Genomic DNA, 24,811 nt, shown 5'->3' on the forward strand with positions numbered 1-24,811 from the left:
TTATAGGTAAGGTTCCTTACGTTCGAAGATGCCACGTTATGGAACAATCGTTGTCATTAAAAGGAATGGGACTGACGGAATTGTTTTTCCACTCACCTCAACTTCTTGTTTATTTGGAAGGTGAGAATTTGCTTGCATACGTTGAATTAGTGATTGTTTTCCTGCAGATCATGTATTTTAATGCTTATTTACAAAAATAAACGTGTATTTAGGAATGGTCTACAGAGGAGGGAAGGCAATACTGGACTAAGGTTAATGTAAGAGTAGAAAGTTGAACTTTATTTTATTCCTGCTTTTTCTCCTTTCCTTGCTAGAACTACTTTGATTGATTGATTTTAAATTTATGGCCAAAGGAAAGCAGGGGAAGGAAGGGATTAAAAGTCATAAGACCAACAGCAAGTCAAAAGCATTAGAGATTAGCTTCAGAAAAGGACAGAAAGGAAAAGTCTGTACATTTATTAACATGTTTTAACTCACTAATAACTTTTAAGAAGGTGGAAATTGCTCTGCAGGTGAGACCAAGGTCCAGTTACCTGTTTGCAGTCTCAGGTCAGAAATGTAAGCCTAAGAATGACTTTAAGAGCTTATTTTGTCTAAAAATATTCCCCAAGACTCAGGAAACTCTGGAGTGAGTTAATCCCATAGCACCAGCTGTGCTGTAGCTGTGCTCAGCTTGTTGTGATCTGCTTTTTTCCCATTTGGGTGTTTCTCTGTGTTTCTGATCTCAGTTCTCTGATGCTGGAGGTGTGTGAGCTGCTATTTTTTACCAGTTTAAAAAGACTCAGGTAGTTAACTTTCTTCAAATTAGACATATCACGCTGTTGTACCATTGCTAACTAAAATGTTGGAAATGCCCTGCTTCTGCCAGTGTTTTGTGTGGAACTGAACCTGTGCTTCCCCCCAGGAAAACAGAATGTGACATCCGCATGCGGCTGCCCTGGGTGTCCAACGAGCACTGCAAAATCGAGATCAACGAGAACAAGGAGGTGAGCTGCTGGTGTTGGACTGAAACATGCCCTGCCTCGCTGCATCCCTGCAGCTCACTCACTCAGGTTTTGTTTGGGTTTTCAGGCAGTCCTGACCAATTTAAGCTCAGTGAACCCCACGCAGCTGAACGGGGCTAGCTTGGAGCAGCCTGTTCCCCTGAAGCACGGAGATGTGTTAACCATCATCGATCGTTCTTTCAGGTGCGTGCCAGGCTCTTCAGTTATTTGATTTAGAGCAGAAATTAATGAAATTTAGTTCTTACTTCTTTACAAAGTCTTCATCAGAAGGCAGGATTGCTTAAAGTTATCTTTTTATCACTTATGTTGCATTAAGCTAAATCAGTAAAGATAAAATTATTTAGACATCATTCTGAATTTGTTTTAGGGGGAAATTTTAAGTGGTTTGAAGTTGCTAAAGCCTTTCAAATGGAGATGTGTGCATTGTTGGGAGGGGGCAACTATTCCTAGGTCATTCCTCTTAGCAATCAGAACTGTGTCATCAATTATGTGACAAAAAATGGTATTTTTAAATATTTTTTTCAGGTTTGAATATCCTCTGCAATCAACACCAAAAAGGAAGCGTTCCAGGTCTCCAAAAGATGAAACTCTGCAGGTAACTTTGTGGCTCTGGGTTTTTTCTTTACAAATATATTGGTAATAGTGACATAATTTTATATTTCCTTGTCCTGTTTTCTTACTAAAAGTAACTTTTCAGCCCTAAACTGCCTTTTTGTCTTAAAATACAAATCAACTTTTTCTGACAAATACTTTGAAAAATTTAGTAAATTTTAGTCAAAAATTTGCCACTGTTTGGTAAAAGATAATTAATATTCCATGATGTTACTAAGAGCTATAAATTGGATTTGGTAAGAAGGGGAGATTCAAGTGTTTTATTCTTATTTTACAGCTGCTTTGACAGCTCAGAATTTAAATGATAAAACAAGATAAACTTCTCTCTAGGGCCTCAAATGTATTGGCCAATGTTAAATATTGAAAAGATCAAGGATTTAATTTCAATACTTTAAGGCTTGTTTAGGGACAGTGAATATTCTCTTATAAATAGTTTTTCTCAATGTAGAATTGAAAGCTGAAGTATAAAATATTTGTTGCTCTGCTGTAATGTTGTACAAATTTACAGGTTCTTCATGTTCAGCAGGTGGCAGAAGTGGAATTACTACACAAACAACCTCCAGGAGCTAAAAGTGTTGATGCTTCAGGTGGGTGCCTGTTTTATGAGGATTTTGTTTGCTTTTGTCCCCTTAACTGCATTTATTATTGGCATTAGAATTAAACCAAAGTTAAAAGAGGGAGGAAAAGGCATTTTAAGACTTTCCAATCTGACTGTACCTTGCTGTGTCTGTTTATCTTATTATGTTTAAATGCTGTGAATTCACCTTAGACATTAAAATTTAACTTGAAATGCTCTGCTGACCTACAGCTACACTTTTTCTAGCAAATATTGCATTATCTCATGCATTTTTTCCTAATAAAAAATTGAAACAAGTATCATTTCAAAGGTACATGGTATATATTGAATTAATTGTTTACAGGAACTGTTTCCTGTAGAAACAGAAAAACCCAGAGCAGCTAATTCTGGATAATTATAACCCATGGACTGCTTAAATGCCAGAACTTCACCTTCCCATCCTTCTTGTATTAAACAATCCTGATCTTCAGAGAAGGCTCTTAATTATCATTTCTGACAGATTTTTGTCCCAATGCCAAAAGCCCCAGCTGCTTCCAGGTGTTCCATTTTGGTAGATCCTGATTGACCAGGAAGATCCTTGCTGACCTGTATCTTCTCCATTGGGAGGGAAAATAAGGAATTTTTAATCTGTATTTATGGAACTTTTCTTTGTAGTTCTGCAATTTTAAAGTAACTCTGCATCTGTATTTTTGTGTTGCTTTGCTTTCTTTGTAGATAATGCTGAGTGTGAAGAAAAAAATGCCAATGAAAAGAAACAAACTCCAGAGAAAAATCTTCCTGAAGCTTTCCCTGTCAAACTCCAAACACCCAAATCTTCACAGAGAATACATCGTGTTCTTAAGAAGCAAAATGAAATGTCTCCCTTTAGTAAACTCTATGAAAGTGTGAAAAATGAGCTGAAAGTGGAGAAACCTTTGCACAGGAGAAGTTCCTCTCAGCAAGCTGCAAAAGGAGACCCTGGGAGTGTTCTGCCAGAACCAAGTGCTGCCATTTCATCCCAGAGTTGTCTTTTTGATCTGGGCAGCCTGGCTAAAAGAAAGGAATCAGGCAGGATGGAAAATACTGAAAAATGCATAATTGTGAGACGAGAAGAAGAAAACAGCCCAGGGTCTAACCAGCTGTCAGCTGCGGGGAGAACTCCCAGGAGGAGTTTTACCAGGAGTCCTCGAACTCCCATTTCAAAGGAGGTGTCAGGAGATACCAGTCAGAGTCCATTGCAGGATCCCAAGGCATTGAGGACACCAGGCAGATCCAGAGGTGCTGCAGTTACACCCAAACCCAAGGAGAGCCACAGGAGCTCCCTGGTTTTGCTGGAGCAGTGCTCCATAGAGAGGTTTGATTGCCCAGCTCAAGGGACAGTGTGCAGCCCCCGAGGCTGCAGTGCTTCTGGAGGAGGTCCGTGTGTGCTGAGCACACCAACGCCCACGAGGAAGAGTCCCCGCTCTCTTCTTGTGTCACCTCCCAGAGAAAGCACTGGAATGAATCCTGGAAATGCTGGCACTCCAAGGACCCCACGGCGTGGGTCACTGAAACTGCAGTCACTTCCAGAGATCCCTGCTGGAGCTCCAAGGGAAGACCCAGTGTGCAGAATTGAGAACACACAACTGCCTTTGCCAGAAGAGAAAAGCTTAAAGCAAAGACGAAACAGCAAGCAACAAACACCAGGAAAACCTGCCCAAGAGGTGCTGAAAGAAATCTGGGATCAGGCTGAAAGAAACCTGGATAACTCAAAGGTGGGGCATTGTGAAACCCCTGCCTCTCTCTCTAATTCCAAGAGTCCCAGAAGAAGCCCCAGGGAAAGCAAAGAATTCTTGGACAAAAGTGCCCATTCAGAGGCATTGGCTGCAGAAGGAATGCTGGCAACTCCTGCTGGTCAGACACCTGGAAGGAAAAGGGGAAGGCCCAGGAGCTCTGGAGTGCTGGCTGAAACAGCCCTGGAGACAAACACTGCTCAGGAGCAGCACGATCCAGGCACAAAAGCCAGTGGAGCTCCAGCAGAGCTGGCCATGGACAGCTGTCACCAACAGCAGGATTTGGAAGATGCTGCAAAACCTCGGAGACCATCAGGCAAGAGATCTCCTGGAAGTGCTGCTGAGCTGAGGGACACTGAGCCTGGCTCAGAAACCAAAACTTTTGGCCTCTTGGATGGAGAAGACTCAGGTAAATACCTTGGATTCCCTGCCTTGTTTTTTGTATGAGAGAAATTCTGTAGCACTTTCCTAAGAATTCTCCTACTTGGGCCAAATGTGGAACCAATTACTAACACTAATTGAAAAATATTTATCATGGAGTTACATTTGACCTTAACAATCCACAATATGTATAAAATATCCTGGATTTAATTCATTTCCCTTTCAGGTAAGTTTCTCTGGGTTTTGTTGCCAACTTTGAAATGCACAAGGAAAGGTTAAAATGCTGCTTTGGATTCTTGGGTATCTAAAAATCGTTTCAATTGTTCTTTTCAGGCAAGACAAAAAGAATCTCTCAGAAGAGGAAAAGTGGTGAAACCCTCCCTCCGACTTTGGGCAAAAGGAAGAGGGTGTCCTTTGGTGGTCATCTGAGCCCAGAACTCTTTGATAAAAGTTTGCCTCCCAACTCTCCCCTGAAAAAAGGAGCCCTCCCTGCCAGGAGGAGCTTACCCCATGGAAGCTCTCCTCGGGCTGTGCTCAAAAAGGTTCAGGGCTTGAAGCACTTGACAGATCAGGTAAATGTTCAGAGTCATCAAGTTGCTGAGTCCATTATCATGATCAGAATTTAGAAATTCCAGTATATATGTATTTATTCTATTTATTAATTCAAAATTAGTAGTAACCCTTGTGTGATGCATGCTGGTGTCACTCATGAGTGTTTGGGGATACTCAAAGAGTCATCAGCTAAAAAAGGTTTATTATAAAGTGAAGTTTATTATAAACCAAGTTCATTGGCAAAGTCAACTCTGCTACTTACTGGATGGGTAAAACACACAAGGAAAAATCAGGCTAAAATTTAAAATCAATCAATTTGAAACTAAAATGGACATAAAAAGATTTAATTGGCGGTTGGGGATGGATGAAGGGTAAGGATGGGAAAGGGTGAGGATCAAAAGTGGGGTAAGCCCTCCTGCCAAACTTAGCCCAGACTTGATCAACAGTTCAGGAATCATTTATCATTCCTGAAAAAGTAAAATCCAAGTCTCAGGCAGGGTTTGCCTGGACTGATCACTTCATTAAAAAGAAGGAAACATCCTCCATTCACTAATTGGTTTTTGGTTTGGTTTTTTTTTTTTCCTAGGAAGAAAAAAAATCACCCAACAATTCCCCAGCCCAGCCACCCCCAGATGCCTCATCCCCTGTCTCAGCTCCCAGAATCCCTGCAGGCTCTCCAGCCCCCTTCAGGAGAGGGCGTTTCTCCATCTCCCAGCCCCCCACTCCATTCCCAATTGCAGAAGAGAAGGATGCTGGCACAGAAGACACTGATCCAGAGGGGAAGAGTGGTGTCCAAGGGAAAACCCCAAAATCTTCTCCTGCTGCCCAAGATGCCAAAGCCTCGGTGACAGGGACCCCTGCCAGGTCGGCCAGAGGTGCCCAGCTGCGCTTGAAGAGCTCTGCTATGAAGAGCAGAGGTAGGGCTGTGGCTGTTATCAGTGCCAAGAGGAGAAGTGGTGCCTCCAGTGCCAATTTATTAGGTTGGTTTCAGTAGTTAATTTTAATACTCACTTTCATGCTTTCAAATACAGGAACCACACTGGAAAAGTCTTCTTTTGTTCTGCAGAGGCCACCAGATCATTGGTGAATCTTCTGAAATCTGCTGGCCTTATTGGAAATGCAAAGTGTTGAATTTTTTTGTTCATAAAGCAAATTTATTGAAGCATCTATAAAGATAATTAAAGACAAATATTAATGTTCAGAAGTTTTAAAAATGGTAAAACTATTGCAAGGTTAGAGTCATGATCTTTAAAATCTGTCAAGTAATGTTAAACTAAACCATGTTTATCACATCAGTTTTGTTTTGAAAACCTTAACCTTTTATAGCAATTCACCTTCACTTTGGTTATTTTGTGCCTTCTTTTTATACAAGGCTCACAAACTTTGTCCAGGAACTGGGCTGTATTTAACTAGTCAAAGTGGTACATAAGTGATAGACATAAAAAGTAGGATCATAACTGGGTGTTACTTTCAAATCCTCAGAATTCCCAGTGTTGAGCACTGATTTGAAATAGTTTTGACAGCATTGGAAACTGTAGTAGGGGAGTTCTGGTTCTTCAGGTTTTGACTTTTGAATAAATTTTGAAGTAGGGTGTATTTGTCACCTGTTTTCATCAGTTAAATCAGTTTGACAAAGTCAAATTCCCCATTCACCCAGGAATTTTCATTACTTTATTATTCTGTCCATTTTAATGGCAGCAGAGCTCTTGACAAATACCAGTGGCATTCCATTTCTCACCACATCTGTAATTTGCTTTTTAATATCACTGCATCAATTCTTTCTGTGATATGAAAAGAACATCACAGCTCTTAAAAAATTCAGATCCAAAAATAAAACTGTTTCCAGAGCTGTTTCAGGTAATTTCCTGGATGCTTGGCATTTTCCTCTGCATCCTGCACACCCTGGCAATGTCAGCTTTTCAAAGTTCTTTTTATTTACAGACTGACATAGCAATTCTGACAAGAGAATAGCAGCATCCTTTTCTTGGATGGAAAAGGAACAGCATTTCCCTTTTTATCTCTGTTTTTAAAAGTCATTTCTTTTATATGATCACTTTGTTCTGATAGCTTTTTTTCCTGAAGTAAACAAGGCAGGTGTCCTACAACTTGCAGATTCATTTATTCCACAGCTGTAATTCCCTGCTCCCACTGCTGTGTACAGAATGATGCTGTGATGAAGATAACCTTGCTTTGGGAATTTTGGGAGTGTGTCACAAGGAGAAAGTGATACAAGAAAAATTATGGGAAGTCTGTATAGATCTAAATTCAGGATAAATAACTGAAATTCCTCAGGAAGGTGATGAAAGAAACTTCACTTAGAAACAATTTCTGTTGTTAAATCTCACCAGAGTAAAGCTCATCTATAATAAACGAGGCTGAAAAACTCATGGCAAGTTTCTGTTGAGAAAAATTAGTTCCTTCCAAAAGAGAGCGGAAGTAACTGGGTCAGTGTTCAGCTGTAGGATCTGAGCTGTGTTTGACACTGTGAAGATCATTGTTTTGGTGTGGAAAGCCACACTGGGTACTTGGAGTCTTCTTAAACTTCAGCTGAAATTGGATTTTCAAATTGAGAATATTTCAGAGAATACTTCAGGTGTTATTGGATAATAACAACCACTCTCCTCTGCCAGACTGCAGAAAATGTATTGGAATCATAAAGAAATAATTGTGAACTTCCATTTACACAGCTGAGAGTTAAATTGGTTCTTTCTCCTTTTCTTTTAGTTGCAAAATCTTGGGCAGAAGTGGTAAAATTGGGGGTTGCAAGACCACAGCCAAAGACTGCTAAAAAAGCTGTCTGTAAAGGAAGAGCCCTGAAGAGATTAAACCACCCACCAAAGGTATCCTTTTCTTTTTTGTGTTGCTTTATTTTCTTACATAACCACCAAGCAGCTTGGATGGACTTTGATCGAGAAGCTGAGCTCTTGGTGTGATATAAAATGGGAGTCAGTGTCTCCCACAGCATGTGGGAAATGGAGATTTGTACAGAAATAATCACAGAAATTTTAGGGTTGGAAAAGACCTCCAAGATCTTGGAATCCATCCTCTGATCATAAAAATCAGGACCTGCCTTTCCTAAACTCAGGCTGGCTAGACCTTCCAACCCTCATCCTCCAGCCTTCTGGAACCTCAGAGTTAACCATGACTGATGAGAAATTATGGAAGGAGCTTGGCCACCTCTTCCACCATGAATCTTTGTTTAATAACTTTGTTTTTTCTTTTCCCTTTGCAGACTCCAGAGAAGAAAATAAAAGGTCACTTCAGCACAGGTCATGCAGAGTCACCTGCTACCATAGTTGTGGGTAGAGCTTATTCCACCACAGTCAGGTCAGCTGGACACGTCCCCAAAGTGGTAAACAATCCCAAGCTGAAGCTAAACATGGATATGGATGAAAGTTTCACAGGTGAGATTTCAAAGCCTGTTGCTTCATCTGAGGTGAGATTTCAAAGCCTGTTGCTGTGCAGTTCTTTTGTCAAAACATCTGCTCATTTCTCCAAATATCATTTCTAGGGGTGCCTGAAATGTTCCAAACCCCCAAAAATCAGGGAGGAAGAACATTTCCTTTGACTGCTGCTGAGAATGCTGATGTTACACCACCATGGGCTGCAGGGGACATTTCTGACTTGCACACTCCTGAGGAATCTGGTAGGTTTGGTATTTTAAAAAAAGAATATTTGGGTATATTATGTGTTAGCAGCAGTCTCAGTCTAGGCAGACTTAACTGAGGTTGCATCCAGCAACCCATGAGAGGAACCATTGAGCTTTATCAGGTAGTAAAAGACAATGTAATTCCAGTTAGTTTCTGAGTAGGATATTTTATTGTTCATTCTATTTGGTATGGAACTTCAAGCTGCTGATGAGACATTCAGACTCTGAATGCCCAATGCATGTGTTTGGATTTTGATTTCTAGAAGGGTATATTTGAATTTGATTTTTTTATTATTATTATGCAGCAATTAAAATGTTTGGATTTTCTGCTTAATTTATTTTCCAAATGACATAAGTCTACTGCTTATTTCAGGAGAGATGATGGTGTCACCATTAAATAATTCAGATGCTTCAGAGCAGAAGCAAGAGAGTCCAGGCATATTCCACCTTCTGAGAGAGGAGTCATCTCCATCTATGTTTGATGAAACAGCCACAAGAACTGCTGAAAAGAGAAAAGCTGTGCACAAAGATACCATGGATAGTTTGGCAGTAACTCCAGAAAAACCAGCATCTCTCGTGAAATCGGGAAGTAAAAGAAGGACTCCAAGGCAGAAACTGGAGCCAGCTGAGGTCATGTCAAGCAAAAGGAAGATTTTAAGGACCCCTGAGCAAAGGTCAGAACCAGGAGAGGTTTTGTCAGGTATCAAGAGGGTCATGAAGACCCCAAGGCAGAAACCTGAGCCTACAGAGGTTCTGTCAGGCATCAAACAGATCATGAAGACCCCGAATCAGAAATTGGAGCCTGCAGAGGTTCTGTCAGGCACCAAGCACCTCTTGAAGACCCCAAATCAGAAATTGGAGCCTGTAGAAGTTCTGTCAGGCATCAAACAGCTCTTGAAGACCCCAAAGCAGAAGTTAGAGCCTGTAGAGGTTTTGTCAGGCATCAAACAGCTCATGAATACCCCGAATCAGAAATTGGAGCCTACAGAGGTTCTGTCAGGCACCAAGAACCTCTTGAAGACCCCAAATCAGAAATTGGAGCCTGTAGAAGTTCTGTCAGGCATCAAACAGCTCTTGAAGACCCCAAATCAGAAATTGGAGCCTGTAGAAGTTCTGTCAGGCATCAAACAGCTCTTGAAGACCCCAAATCAGAAGTTGGAGCCTACAGAGGTTTTGTCAGGCATCAAACAGCTCTTGAAAACCCCAAAGCAGAAGCTGGAGCCTGTAGAGGCTTTGTCAGGCATCAAACAGATCATGAGGACCCCAAAGCAGAAGCTGGAGCCTACAGAGGTTCTGTCAGGAATCAAACAGCTCTTGAAGACCCCAAAGCAGAAGCTGGAGCCTGTAGAGGTTCTGTCAGGAATCAAACAGCTCTTGAAGACCCCAAATCAGAAGCTGGAGCCTATAGAGGCTTTGTCAGGCATCAAACAGCTCATGAGGACCCCAAAGCAGAAGTTGGAGCCTGTGGAGGCTTTGTCAGGCATCAAGCATCTCATGAGGACCCCACGGCGGAAGCCAGAGCCAGTGGAGGACCTGTCAGGCATTAAGCAGCTCCTGAGAACCCCTCAGCAAGAGCTGGAACCAGTCACAGATGAAATTGCCTTGCAAAGGTTGCTGGAGACTCCAGGAGAGAGCAGGGTAGCAGTAAAAGCTGCGCCAGCCGTGACTTCAACCAAGAAAAGCCCAAAGCTGAAATCCCAACCCGTGGAAGACATGGTTGGCATCAGCCGCATTTTCCAGACGCCAAAGGAGAAGGTGGAGCCTCTGGAAGACATGTTTGGAATTAGCAGACTGATGAAGTCTCCTAAAGAGAAATATCAACCAGTTGAGGATTTTGTGGGGCTGCAAAGGCTCATGGCAGAACCCAGGCAGAAATCCTCTGATTCTGAAGTAGACTATGCTGGAGTGACTGAAATGTTTGGTACCCCAGAGGAAATGAAGGTAAAATACTTCAACTTTTGGAAAGGATGTTTTTAGACTTTGAAACCTGTGCTGAAATTAATTAGACTTCCTAGTATGACACTTTCCATCCTGCAACATTTTTTAGTGACAGCTGCATTTGTGTGTGTTAAAACGTATTTATTTGAAAGGACCTGTCACAAATGAGTGTTTTAAGGTTGTTTAAGTATCATTAAAAACAGGCTTAATATTAAAGTGATAAGGTTAATATAAAAGTGACATTCCCAGCACCTCATTCACCATTCCACACTGACCATTACAGGCAGGAGAAGTGAAGTTCTCCAGTTAGTGGGTCAGGGTTGGTGATGTCTGTGCCTGGTTTGTTCTGGTACTGCTTTTTATTGTGAGAAGAATCTTGATCTTCAATGGAGATGCGCTGGCAATCTCTGCCAGTATCATTTCCTGAAAAAATTATTTTGATTCTGGTGTTCCATAGGTAAAATGCTGAGTATCCCTGGGCTTAGTGCTCAGAACTACAATAAAACACTACAGAACACTCAATTTCTCTTCAATACCCCAAATTCCCTTTGAGCACTGATTTGGGCACTTGTCAACCTCTCCACAATGTTGGCTTTCACTTTAGATGGGCAAGAATTCAATTTGTTATGTTAGCAGGTTTCTATGGATGCATTTATAAGACTAATTGATTTAATTTGTCAAGAGAAAGGTTTCACAATCATTTTTATAAACATTGCTGTACATTCATCTGGTATTGGTGGCTCCACAAGTTCTTGTCCTGTCAGACATGCATTTATTGGTTATTTTTTATTCCTTTAGGTCAGATCAGTGAATGTTATGGATTCTCAGGGAGAAATTGCACCTCCTGGTTCTAATTCCAGTCATAAACATGGTAAGAACAAATGTTTTGCTTAGAGGAGTAATGAATATATAAAATCATAAATGTTACTATGAAGTTCAAATGTTGTTTAAACCTCTCTCAGTGAGCCCAGCTATTTCCTGAGCTAAGATAATTTTTTCCCTTTGACCTATCCAAATAAATTAAACAACTTCAGTCAGAAGCCTGGCCTTTAATCTACGAATTGGTTAAATATTTCTTTATTTATTGTATGATTTGTTTGAGCAAGATGCTTCTGTGAGGGAAATGGAAATACACAGATACTTTGATCAGGCACAGGAATGTCTCATTTTTGTTTGTGCTCTTTGCCCTGTTCTAGAAGGGAAAGGAAGAATTTCCCAAGGTGAAGATTCCCAACAGAAGGACTCAACTGGTGAAGAGCAGCCCACCCAGAGACCCAGAAGGGGCAGGAGGGCTGTGCCTCCTGCTGCAGCAAAGCCAAGTGAAAATGATGTGAGTTTAAAGGAGTTGCAGAGTCCTGACACCCAAGAGGAGGTGGGAGTGATCACACCTGAAAACAAGGGAAGAGGAAGGAGGACAAAGCGTTGCATACAAGAAGTTGTTCCAAAGTGCCCTGATCAGGAAGGGCTTAACATTGTTTCATCTGTGGAACCACCTGGAGCTGCTCAGAGACCAGGGAGAGGTAAAAGGAAAGAGCTGAAGGAGTTAAAACATCCAAATGAAAATCTGGAGTCTTATGCTGAAGATTCCTCAGTGCTACAAAAAGCACCTGCAAATACCAAACAGAGTTTGCAGGACTGTGGCACCAATGAAACTGAAGATGATCCAGGCACAAAGACAGGACCTGGAAACATTGAGAGTGAAATGTGTCAGCTGCAAACAAGTTTAAATAATCCTGATAGCAAAGCTGCTGACAGTGGGATAGAGGACAGTGAAGAAGTGCTCCTGTCACCGAGGAGGAGGCGCAGAGGAATGGAGAACACAGAACCTGTGATTCCACCGAGAAGAGGGAGACGAGCAAGGAATGACCAAGGTAAAGCAGCTTCTCCAGGAGACCTTCAGGGAACAACCAGAAAGCTTCGTAAAGACCCATCCCCAAAGGTTTCACAAAGACAGGAGCAGGCTTGTGACAAAGCTCCTGAGGCTGTCACAGCACAAGAATCTGAAAATGGCACTAATCTTGAACTAAGGGCAACAGAGAGAAAAGTTAGGTCTCTTAGAAGTACTAGAAACAGAAAGCACTCAGCTGAAATAAAAGCAGACACTCGTGGGGTCGCACTTGAAAATACACAAAACATTCAGAAAACTGAGGAAACATCAACTGAAACTGATGCTGAAACACAATCCCACGTGAAAAATAAGATGAAAGGATCTCAGGGATATGAAACAGAAATTGCTCAGGAAAATACAACAGAGGCAGATCGAAGATTAAAGGCAGAGTCACCTTCTGCAGAGACAAACAAAATGCCAGTCAGTGCTCAGAACATGGAAGCAAACAGGGCTAGAAACAGGAGAGGCAAAAAAGACTCTTTGGAGCAGAAAGCTGAGGAATTTACTGAAAATGTGAGCAGCCTAAAACCAATTGCTCCCAAATTTAAGTCAGAAACAGAAGTGGATGAATCTTCTCTGCAGGATTCTGTGGGCTCTGTTTGTGTCAATGCAGCCCAAGGCAGGGAGGAGCAGCCCAGCCCAGGTGCCCCATCAGTCCCTGCTGCAGACAGTGCCAGTCCTGCGCAGGGCACTCAGAGGAGGACAAGAAATGAAAGGGGAATACTGAAAGCAAAGCAAACTGAAATCCTGCAGGGCAATCCAGCACAAAAAAATGCAGTGGTGTGTAGAAGAGGAAGAGGTAAAAAAGTTAATTTTCAGCTTGAAGAAAGCAATTCCAAAGCAATTGAAGGAAATAGTTTACCTGAGGGTGATGAAGGGATGACTGACAAAGATAATCAACATGAGAATTCTGAAAATCCTCCTTCACAGGGAAGGAGGGGCAGGAGAAAGCAACTTGATTCCATCCCACAAAAAGCTAGTCCTGCCTTTATAGGAAAACAGACATTAAGTGCAGATCATAAAGATGAGGCTGTTGTACAAGAGCCAGGATCAGCTTTGGAAGCTGCTCCCTCTTCAGCAGAGGACAATCCACCGAGGCGGGGCAGGAGACGTGAGGTGGCTGCAGCATCACAGACCAGATCTCCTTCTGTCAGAACGAGACGTGGGCTGCTGGAAGGTGATGCTAAACAGATGGCACAGAGAGAAGAGGAAAATCCAGCTCTGGGTAATAAAACTTTACAGGCAAAAGTGAATGCACCAGCAAGGGACAGAAGGAAAAAGATGGAGCCGGCAGCAGAGGCAAGAAGTTTAACTCCTCTCCAAGGAAAATGTGGCTTGTCAGAAACTAAAGATGAGGGTACTCAGGAAGAACAAAGTGTGCCTTTGGAAGCAGTGTCCTGTGCCAAGGAGAAGCCACCAGGAAGGGGTAGAAGGAAAGAAACTGCTCTGGCATCACACACAACCAATTCCATCTCTCTTCGAGGGAAGCGCAGGGTGCCGGCAGGTGACGGAGAAGAAGCTCCCAAAGAAGAGCAGAGTGTTCCCTTAGAAACTTGTGATCCATCAGGAAAAGAAAATCAACTGAGAAGAGGCAGGAGGAAGGAAACTGTCCCCTTGGTAGAAGTGAAAAGTTCTATTCAAGGAAACCAGGTCCTGTCAAAACAAAGTGGCAGAAAAAATAACAATAGGGAAGCTAAACAGAATTTGGACCATTCTTCCCAAGAAAATACGGAGCTTGTAAAAGGGAGCTTGAGGCAAGCAACCACTTCACTGGCTCTTAGTCCCACCTCACTTCAGGGTTTGCCAGAAGATGGCAAAGACACAGTTCCTGAAGAAAAAGGTAAACTTTTGGATGTAGCTCCACCTGCAAAAGAAAATCCATCAAGAGTGGACAGGAAGAAAACAAGTTCTTCCACCTCTGAAGAAACAATTTCCACTTCTCTCAGGGGAAAACCCAACCTGCCCAGAGGCAGAGCTCAGAAGAGGATTCTTCAAGAAAGTGAAGATGCATCTCCAGAAAATAATCCATGCCAAGGAAGAACAAGGCAGTTGAGAAACAACAGGAGGAAGGTGGAGGTGTCATTAGAGGCAGCTCCTTCTCCCCATGGAAGCAGTGACTTGCCAGGAAGTGGCAGCACTCTGGTAACTCAGGATTTGAGTGGAGCTTCCACTGGTTCTGAAGAGAATCAGTCAGGAAAAGGCCAGGAGGGTGACCCTGCTCCCACCTCTCGCAGAAGGAAGTGCCAGCTGCCAGCAGAGGATGTGCCACCCAAAAAACTAAAATCAGGTGAGGCAAGGCTTGGCCTTCTCTAAGGTTGGCTGAGTTTGTGTAGATACAACAATTGTGTGCAGAGCTCTGGGGCTGCTGATGGAAAAGATCCAAGATCCCAGCTCCATCTGCTGCTCCTGGGGCTCCAGCCCCTTGCCCAGCTCCATTCCCTTCCCTGCTCACACTCCAGCCCCTCCTGAGCTGAGGGACCCAAAGCAGGCTCAGCACTGGAGGTGCCTCCCCAGTGCCCAGGACCCAATCCCTGCCCTGGTCCTGCTGCCACCTAAAATATTCCCTGGAGTTTCCATCTTGACTTAAAAACCTCCCAATTAGAAAATATTATCAAATGAATGTCTTGAAGTAGAAATGGCAGCAGCTCTTAAGTGCTGCAGCAAGGAGTTTCCTGCCATTAAACTTGCTCTGTTTTCATTTGTGCAGGACTTTGGTGTTGGTTCTGTTTTAGTTTTACATATCAGTGGAAAGAATTTGAGCTCAAATGGCAGCTAATTGGTTTTGGTGCTCTCATTAATGTTAACCTACTTTCAGAAATAGCTGTAAATCCTCAGGGATCCAACTTAAAGGATATTGGATGTGCAGAAGTGTGGGGTTGGTATCTGGTTTGTTGAATTCAGAGATGTAATCTTTGGAATGTTGTCATTGGGGACGTTTCCATTCAAAACAATGTAGGTGAAGATGGAATTTTGTGGGAAATGTTTGATTGATGATACAAATTTACATTTTTTTCCATGTGCAAATAGGGAATGATGAAAATGGGTCTCTCCAAAGAGGAAGAAGAAACAAAACTAAACTTGGAGAAGAGGATGCAAGGGTGGCTCAGACCACTGGAGGGATGGAGAGGAGGACAAGATCCAGCACAAGAACAAGGAAATAGCCTCAGGAGTCCCAGAACCAGTTTTTAAATCAATTCAGTAATTCCAATTACAGGTTTTTTTAATGTGAATTGATTTGCACTCTGATTTTAAGCTAAGATTTTTGGTAATTACGTGGTTGCTTTACAAATACAGATAGGAAGTAGATATTTCTTTAGTAGCTTTGCCATTATGTGGTGGTTCCTAAACCATGGGGTGCTTGAGCAAAGCTGCAAACATAAATTACATTATGTTTTACCAGTGTCTCTCCCCTTTTTCCTATCAGTACAACAATCAGGAAGCCATATTACTGCCAGCTAAAGCTATTTTCTGCTGAAATTTTCCTATGCTTAAGTTTTATTTTTCATTGGAGTTCTGTAAATATTCTTTTAAAAAAAAATAGTTGTATTAGCAGAAGTATTACGCTAAATTTTTAATAACTTTTTTAAAAAAATAAATTTGTATTGAAAAGTGCAGATTCTGAAGTCATTAAACTTGTAAACAGTCTGACACTTGTGTGGTTTTTTTGGTTTTAAGAACACTTAAGAATAATTGCTGCTGTCTTCACAAGTTCATTTCTAAGGTTCAGCCTCTGTGGTTGATGTGGTTTGGAGACAGAATTTTTAGGACTTTTTACAGATAATTTGTCTTCATGGCTGGGGGCTTCTTAAATGCAGAAACAGAGAAAATTCAGGCTGGGCATCAAACTTGTGCAGTTTTTAGACCTGACTTAAAATCCTTTGTTTATGTGGTGTGTGAGGCATTGGAGATAGTTCTGCAGCAGAGCAGTTGGAATTGGAATTGTTCAGGTTGGAAAACACCCCAATACTCCAAACCTCAAAATTTATATAATATTATGATTTTTTTTTTTTAATTTAGGTTGGATTTTTTTTGCTTGTCAGTTTTTTTATCATGTGGAATGTTCTGTACCCATATCCACAGAGGGTTTTTATTGAATTATAATGCACTTTTTTATAATTACTTAATTCTAGTGTGAAAATTCCAGTCTGTCCATACATGCAGGTGCAGAATCTGGTACTTTCCTTTAAACTTCACATGGTTAAATATGAGAATTGGAATATTCTGTGGTGGGGGGGGGTCTTTTGGTTTGGTTTGGTTTTTTTCTGATTTTTTTAAACCCTGTTTCCCAATCATGACATTCCTAAAACTTTAACCCTGAAATCTCAGGGGAAAGCAAACTTTTGCCATCTCCCCTAAAATCAAAACTGTCTCCTCTGTGTAAGCAATGCCATGGTTGGGGAATACAGGGATCCACAGGAATATTTTTCTGGTTCTAAGAAGTTGTTTGGGTTTTTTTTCTCCAGTCACTCTGTCACTTTTGGGTTTGGTCCCAGTTCAAATCTAACAGAAGCTCAGCCCAGATTAAATGCCTCAATTGTCCAGAGCTGGGGTTTCTCCCCAAGATGGAATTTGTGGATAAACTAAACTTGAGGAACATCTCCTGAAGTAAATTCTCCTTCTCTAGTACTAAAAAAATAAATCAGGAATTGTCTCCTCTCATTGTCACTTTCCCAGGTGCCTCACTGGAGCTGGTCTCAAGACTGAGCAGGAAGCCTGGGCAGAGTCTCTCCTTGAGGAATGTGTCCCACTGCCTTTGTAGGAATTGGAGAGATCTCCCTGAGGAATTTATCCCACTGCCTTTGTAGGAATTGGAGAGATCTCCCTGAGGAATTTATCCCACTGCTTTTGTAGGAATTGGAGGGATCTCCCTGAGGAATTTATCCCACTGCTTTTGTAGGAATTGGAGGGATCTCCCTGAGGAATTTATCCCACTGCTTTTGTAGGAATTACAGGGATCTCCCTGAGGAATGTCTCTCACTGCTTTTGTAGGGATTTGAGGGATCTCCCTGAGGAATTTATCCCACTGCTTTTGTAGGACCTGGAGGGATCTCCAGAGTTAGATCCCAGTTTCTGTAATGCCAGGAGCACACACGTGCTCTGCAGATCTGTGCAGGGCCAGGTGTGTTTGGTGAAGGGTTGGACCAGGTAGGATGGGAATTCCCAAAGCAAGGCTTCACTTGTGGAAGTCTCTCAAAAAGTGATGTTGTTGTTGTGTCGTTTCTGGGAGTGTTCTACAGCCAGCCAGGGAAATCAGGAGTTTAAGGCATGTGGCTGATGCATTTTCTTGTACATAAACCTGGGTTTGGTTGTGGGGACCCTGCAGCCACCCAGACCTGGGCTTTGCTCACTGCCCAGGATGTTTCCAGAGAAGATTCACTCCATGCTCTTTTGTAGAACTGGTATTTAACGTGAATTCCTGTTGATTCAAATTAGATAAAGATGTGTTTTGTTTTATAGGCAGCTCCATTTCCAGTCTGAAAATTTGAAACTGCAAATCTACCTCAAGGTAGATGATTCTGAGGGGAGAGCTGAGAAATCTTTTACCTGAGGGGTCAGCCAAAGAAACAAATCTTCTCTTTCCTCAAGGAAAATTTCCAAATTATCTTCTGTTATTTCTGTAGAGCTGCATCTTCATTGTTGGTTGTGTGGCAGCACAAATTAAAAATTAAAAAAAAAGGAAATTGTAGGAAAATTCCATTGCAAACTTTCTGCATTGTCAATCTTTTATTTTTAATCTGGGCAGATGATTTTCTTAAGGAAAGAAGGAAAGGAATGGGACATAAATAACATGAGGAGGCAGAGCTTTCTCTTTTTTAGTTATCCATGATTATACCCAGCAACTTTAAATGCAAGCAACAGATAGATCTATATGTTTTTATGTCTATGAATTTATTTAAAGCTAATTTCTCCAGTGATTTTGAGGGAGTAGTAAAGAAGAATGAGTGTTTTATATTTTGTGTAAATCTAGAGAGCTGCCTGTTGATGATATTTAATCTCTCAGCTTCATTTAGGTTGGAAAAGCTCTCCAAAACCATCGAGTCCAACTTCCAAGGCCACCACTGTCCCATGTCCCCAAATGCCACATCCTCATGGCTTTTAAATCCCTGCAGAGTATTTATTATTTAAGCAGGAGCATTATTTTTCCAGAGGTTTTGGTTTGATCCTCCTTTTGATGGCATTGTCACCACTGTGCTGTCAATTGTCACCGATCCCTGTGGGATCCTCCATCTCTCCTCTCTAAATTTCATCTCCACACTTATTAAAAATAGATGGACTTCCTGCTTCCACAACATAAATAAGGCTGAAAAATCAACTTGATTGTCACAGAGAGTTTCAAAACCTTCAAAACTTCCTGACAACAAAACTGGATTTTAATATTTCAGCCCTGCCTTGCCATCAATGCCACAGCCCTGCTTGTTCCTGACAGTCTCTTTCATATCCAATTTCCTTCCAGACTCCTTGGCCTGAAAGAGTTCCCTGACAGCCAGACAAGCTGCTTAATTACACGAAATATGGAAAGAAAACTCACCTTGGTTTGAATTTTGTACCTTTTAATTTGTCTCTTTCCATGGCATTCCTCCCCTGCCCTGACCTGGTGTGCTCCTGTTTTGGGAGAGCAGTTGTTAACCTTGGAGCTAAGCTGTAAACACCCCCAGAATTTGGGGAAATGCTGTAATTTCCCAAAGGCTGGGCTCTGATGGAGGCAATTCTCAGAGATAACAGAGGGCAGGTAATTGATGATCTTGGAGGACGTTGTCTCTGTAGATTCCCACTCCAGCTTCCTTCCCTGCTCCTTTAGAATATCATTTATGGCTGGTACTCAGAGGAGGTCACAAAAAGAAAATCCTAGAGGCAGGTGGGAACTCCCATCCTTTTAAAAATTCATTGTGAGGTTCCCTGCCACTCCAAAAGTCGTAATTAGTGAATATTCTCGGGTTTGCCAACAGAGGCTGGAATTCGTGGCTAAACTAAACTTGAGGAACATCTCCTGAAGTAAATTTTCCTTCTGTAGTACTAAAAGAGGTAATGAAAACAACTGGAAATTAAATATCAGGGTGTGGGGTCATCTGGGAACTTCTGATGGTGCTCAGGGCAGGTGTTGATGTTTTTGTGGTTCTGTGAGTGGAGGTAGGTCAGGACTTGTCAGCCTGTGACAAGCCATTAACACTAAAAATTGGGAAAAAAATGAGTATTTGAAAGCTAAAACCCCAATCCTGTTCTGATCTTCAACATTATGAATTTCCCTCTTCTATTTTAATGAATTTCAGCAAATTCTCCAGATTAATTTTTTTCTCCAGCAGGGATTTTTAAATTCCAGTGGAATGCAGGATTGTGCATGGCTAAAATACACCCTGGTAATCCCAAAGTTTGATAATCACAACTTTTGCAAGGCAGATGGCAGAAAGAGTAAAACTTTGTACTGTATTTCACTGAAGATATCAGTTTTTATCAAGAGAACTGCAGCCAGAATTTGGAATTAAAGGTGGGATACCATAAAATCATGACAGAAGTGCTTCAATACCCCCTCACTGCTGATCCTGAGCAGCATCATTCAGATCACCTTGGCCAGGAAATATTTTCAGCCAAAACCAGAAGAAATCAAAGCACTTTGAGGCAAATATTGCTGTGTCTCTGTGTAATAGTGAAGAAACTCTGGAAACAAATCAGTGTTTTTAGCACCACTTTTAGTGCTGCTATTAGACTGATCTGAATCAAGTTCCTACATTTGAAAATTTATTTTATTAAGATACAAAAATCTTGCCAGAAAATTCCTCATGGTTTATTTTCCCTCCTAAAATTGGATGTATATTTAAAACAAAACCTGAGTGAGAGGAGTTTCACCCCTCAGTGTTCATTTAGGAATTAAAAAATCCTATTTTGACTTCAGCAGTTTAAAATTTGCTGATGCAAATTTCAACACAAATTTCCCAGCTCCAGGAGAGACCTGGCCTAAGTGAACTGCAGCACTTTGAAACGGGTTTTTAATCCAGTTTAATTCAAGTTTAAACTCAAGTTTCAACCTGGACACACACAATAATTTTTTATTTTCTCTTCTGGTGGAATATGAAACTTCTTAACAATAAATTGCAGCTCTTTCTTAAACAAAAAAAAACTTATGATTTCCAGAAAAATACCATTTTTGCTATTTGTGGTAGGAGATCAAAGGACTGCACAGCTTTGCAGCCATCTGAAACGTAGAAATTTATTTCTAAATTTCTCTATTGAATTCTAAGTAAAAGTTTATTTCAAAAATGAATTTAATGTTAGCATTTAGCTTTTTAATAGAAATGTTATTATAAAGTAAGTTATGTTAGTATGAAATTATTGTAGAATCTTTCTATATGTAATATTCAGGTTTTTAATTTTCTTAATATCATTTCCTCCAGTGAGAGGATCACATTTTCTAGGGCATGATGGAATGAAAATTGGGATTTTGTGCAGTTTGGAAAGTTTTCCAGGCTGCTTGGTGGCAGAATGCAAGGAAATCTTAGTGGCCACTGTGTGGCACAGGAATGAACTCCTGATTTTCTCCTCTGCTCCTTCCAGAGGGAGCTGCATCTCCATCTGGATCTGAGGCTCTCAGTTCTGCAGCTCTTGTTTGTGAATAGCAGGGAAAGATGCAGCTTTCACTGCCCCCAAGAAGGTCAAACAGATTTTCCTAAAAACCAGCTAATTAGAGCTGTAAATTAGATTAGATCAGGCTCTTTTCAAGCACCTAGGAACATTTATCCTGTAAATCTCCCAAGAACCCACTGCCATAAATCCTTGTTTCTCTTTGAGGGGAGATACCCCACCAGCTGACCACAACTGCGCCAGTGAACTTTGTAATTCATATTTTGCATGTGTTCCTAAAACTCTCAATGACCTATTTTTAAATAATGGGAAATGAGAAACCCCTCTAGGAGGGTCAGGCAGATCAGAAATCATCCATGAGGCAAGCGAGGGGCCAAATCCATTTTAATTGAACCCGCTGAGAGCATCCCCTCAGTCAAAGCCCGAAACTAAGTTTAAAACTAAAGCTGAGACTTTTAGGTGCTGGACCAGATGAAAACCCACCAGCTTTTTTATTTTGAAGCCAAATCCTGTCAGTTTACAGAAGCCCAGCTCGTTATAGAGACACAAATCAGCCCTGCAGTGCCTTTTGGGGTGTGGGCAGTGCCCCGTAGCCCTCCCAGTTACAACGTGTGATTAATCCCAGCCAAGTCAAGCCCACCAATTAGCGCCGGCTCATTTTCCTCCCTTTCCAGCCTGTGCCTCCTTTGTTGCGCTGCTCCTCGTTCATTAGCTGGTGCACCCCGTGCCAATTAGGCAGCAGAGGCACTAATTTGATCATCTGGAGAGTTGCCTCCCAAGATCCCGGCCGTTCCTCCAGGGCGCCCCAGCTCGGCTCGGGGCTCCCGGTGCCCCTCTGGAGCAGCCTCCTGCTTCCCATTAACTAAAGGGAAACCTTGGTCCTCAGGCACAGCTCAGCCCCACTCCTGGATTAATGAAGGAGCCCCAGGCAGGGCTTGGCTGGGCAGTCCCAGGGCTGAGGTGGCTTCTGAGAGAGCAGGAACACGGACACCACATCCCAGCTCATCCCTCCCAGCCTGGCACGGCTTTCCCAGGCGCTGGCCATGGTTGTGCTGCTCCCTAGGATCAGTTCTGTGCTTAGGAGCAGCTCTTGTCCTTAGGATCAGTTCTGGCCCTAGGATCAGTTCTGTGCTTAGGATCAGCTCTTGTCCTTAGGATCAGCTCTGGCCCTGGGATCAGTTCTGTCCCTGGGATCAGTTCTGTCCCTGGGATCAGTTCTGTCCTTAGGATCAGTTCTGGCCCTGGGATCAGTTCTGTCCATAGGATCAGTTCTGTCCCTTAGATAATTTCTGTCCCTAGGATAATTTCTGGCCCTGGGATCAGTTCTGTCCATAGGATGAGTTCTGGCCCTTGGATCAGTTCTGGCTCTGGGATCAGTTCTGTCCCTGGGATCAGTTCTGTCCCTAGGATCAGTTCTGTCCTTAGGATCAGTTCTGGCCCTGGGATCAGTTCTGGCCCTGGGATCAGTTCTGGCCCTGGGATCAGTTCTGTCCATGGGATCAGTTCTGTCCATGGGATCAGTTCTGTCCATAGGATCATTTCTGTCCCTTAGATAATTTCTGTCCCTAGGATCAGTTCTGGCCCTGGGATCAGTTCTAGCCCTAGGATCAGTTCTGTCCTTAGGATCAGTTCTGTCCCTAGGATCAGTTCTGTCCCTAGGATCAGTTCTGGCCCTGGGATCAGTTCTGTCCCTGGGATCAGTTCTGGCCCTGGGATGAGTTCTGTCCTTAGGATCAGTTCTGTCCCTGGGATCAGTTCTGTCCATGGGATCAGTTCTGTCCATAGCTTCAGTTCTGTCCCTGGGATCAGTTCTGTCCCTTGGATCAGTTCTGGCCCTGGGATCAGTCCTGTCCATGGGATCAGTTCTGTCCCTTGGATCAGTTCTGTCCCTGGGATCAGTTCTGTCCTTAGGATATTTTCTGTCCCTGGGATCAGTTCTGTCCCTGGGATCAGCAGTTCCCATTTGGACAGCTCCTGTGTTTCCTCAGGACACCACTGCCCTCACCTGCACAGCACCAGGGAGGGATGAACCTTCCCAGGAGTCAAGTTCTTAAGTGATGTTGGCTGTGGCACCTCTTTGATGGAATTCATGGAATTCTAGAGTCATTTAGCTTGGAGAAGACCCTGGAGTCCAGCCACGAGACCGATTTCCCAGACCTGACCCTTGCTGTGGTTAGCAATGACCCCTCTGAGCTTGCACTAAAATTGACCCTAGAGAGAAACACCCCCTTTGCCTTGCCCACCATTGCTCCCCTCCACTGCAACTTCTAAAAGTCCAAATTCCCTGTTAGGATCTCAGAGCAGACCTTGGCTGGTGAGACAGGACTCAACATCCAAACGAGCTGAATCCTACTGGAAGTTGGGAGAGCCCAGCCTGAGCAGTCCTGACCAGTACCAGCTGAAAAAAGAGCAGCCTGTGAGTGGATTTAATAACTTCTCATATTTAAAATTGCCTTGTCATTTGAGTAATGAGCTCTGTGTGCTTTCTGCTGGAAAAGATCACCGTGGAGCTTTGTTTTTGGTGGGGTACCCACTTGGGCAGCCCAGGTGTGTTGCTAACTGAACCCAAATTATTAACCTTAATACAATTTTTAAACAATTATTAAGCTAATCGGATGCAAATTAAACAAAATGAACCTATAAATATATGTGTTTTTCAAATTAGTAATTGGATTTTTTGATGATCTTTGGCTTGACATTGATAAGCTGCTTCTCATAACAGTCTAATTAGGCAATATGTAAACTTTGGCATTCGGTTCTGTCCTAGTGGCTTTTTCAAATGATGTTTGTAAAATTTGCAATTTCATATTACAGATTAAAAATTAAAAACTGCAGGAGGCTAACATTAAAATGAGAATTCATTTCATGGAAAGCCCTGTAGACAAAATTCACCCTAATAGAATTGTGCATAAGGGGCTGCAAATCATGATCTATAGTTACACAGGGGAAGGCTTGTCAAAACCAGTATTGTTGGCCTGTAGTTCTATTCACAGTATTAAACCCATCAGTGGAGTCACTTTGGGGAAAATGCGAACATTATCAAAGAACAGTAAATTAGCAAGAAATTAAAGCATATACCCTTGCATTTCCAAAACAAAAGATCCCTTCATTAAAAACCTTTCATCAGTGGTTTAATATTCATAGCAGTAATTTGCATAACTAAATCAGTTTTCACTGATGAGAGACGACCAAAGTTTTTTTTTTTTTTTTAATTTTTTTTTTTTCTTCACTAATTTCTTTTTTGAATGAGCTCTCTAGTTTTTTGATTAAAATTTCACACCAGTAGTTGAGCAAAATTGAATACATGACTTCACTGTATTTGTGAGCATCCTCCTTTCCAAGCCCGGGGTTAAATGCTGCTGCTGGGTGAAAAGCAAAGCCTGGGCTTGCTTTGTTTACCCCTGTGTCCCTGCCAAGCTCCAACCCCACATTTGTTGGGGTTTTATTGCCTTTTCCGCCTCTCATAAACGCAGGGGGTTGGTCCAGGTGAGTAGGAATAAAGAAAAGTCATTTGAGTGCACGTTGAGAACTTTCCCTGAAAGTAAAACCCTTTTTCTAAGTCCTTTTTTATGTTTTCCAAGGACCAATTCCCTCGTGAGAAGCAGGGAGGGAAGAGGAAACAAGTTTGCCTCAGGGAATGAAGACAGAAAAGTCTTTTTCAGTGTAAATCTATCTTTTTCTCAGGAACTATTTTAAGGTGTTGATGGTAGGACTTGATGATCTTTAAGGTCTTTTCCAACCTTAACGATTCTGTGGTTCTATGTGAAATAAATTTATGTTGTGCTGGCTGAGTAACCTTTACTAGAAATGATTTTGGGAAATAATGAGATTTATTTCATGAAGAGATACAGTGGGCAACCACTCATGCAATATTTACATGTTGGC

At 42.1% G+C, this 24,811-nt stretch overlaps 1 protein-coding gene across 1 annotated transcript; it reads left to right on the forward strand.

The window, feature by feature from the left end:
- Positions 1-28: 28 nt before the first annotated feature.
- Positions 29-15,513, forward strand: MKI67 (marker of proliferation Ki-67; the record flags this gene model as incomplete). Its single annotated transcript, XM_084210184.1, has 16 exons — positions 29-120; positions 905-986; positions 1,072-1,187; positions 1,530-1,599; positions 2,125-2,203; positions 2,908-4,353; positions 4,659-4,897; positions 5,464-5,857; positions 7,602-7,717; positions 8,110-8,281; positions 8,389-8,523; positions 8,900-9,286; positions 9,407-10,467; positions 11,263-11,335; positions 11,661-14,639; positions 15,380-15,513. The coding sequence occupies 16 exons, from the start codon at positions 29-31 to the stop codon at positions 15,511-15,513; spliced, it is 7,575 nt and encodes a 2,524-aa protein (XP_084066310.1).
- Positions 15,514-24,811: the final 9,298 nt, after the last annotated feature.

The sequence above is a fragment of the Fringilla coelebs genome, assembly GCF_963513975.1.
Source record: "Fringilla coelebs genome assembly, chromosome: 8".
Classification (NCBI taxonomy): Eukaryota; Metazoa; Chordata; class Aves; order Passeriformes; family Fringillidae; genus Fringilla; species Fringilla coelebs.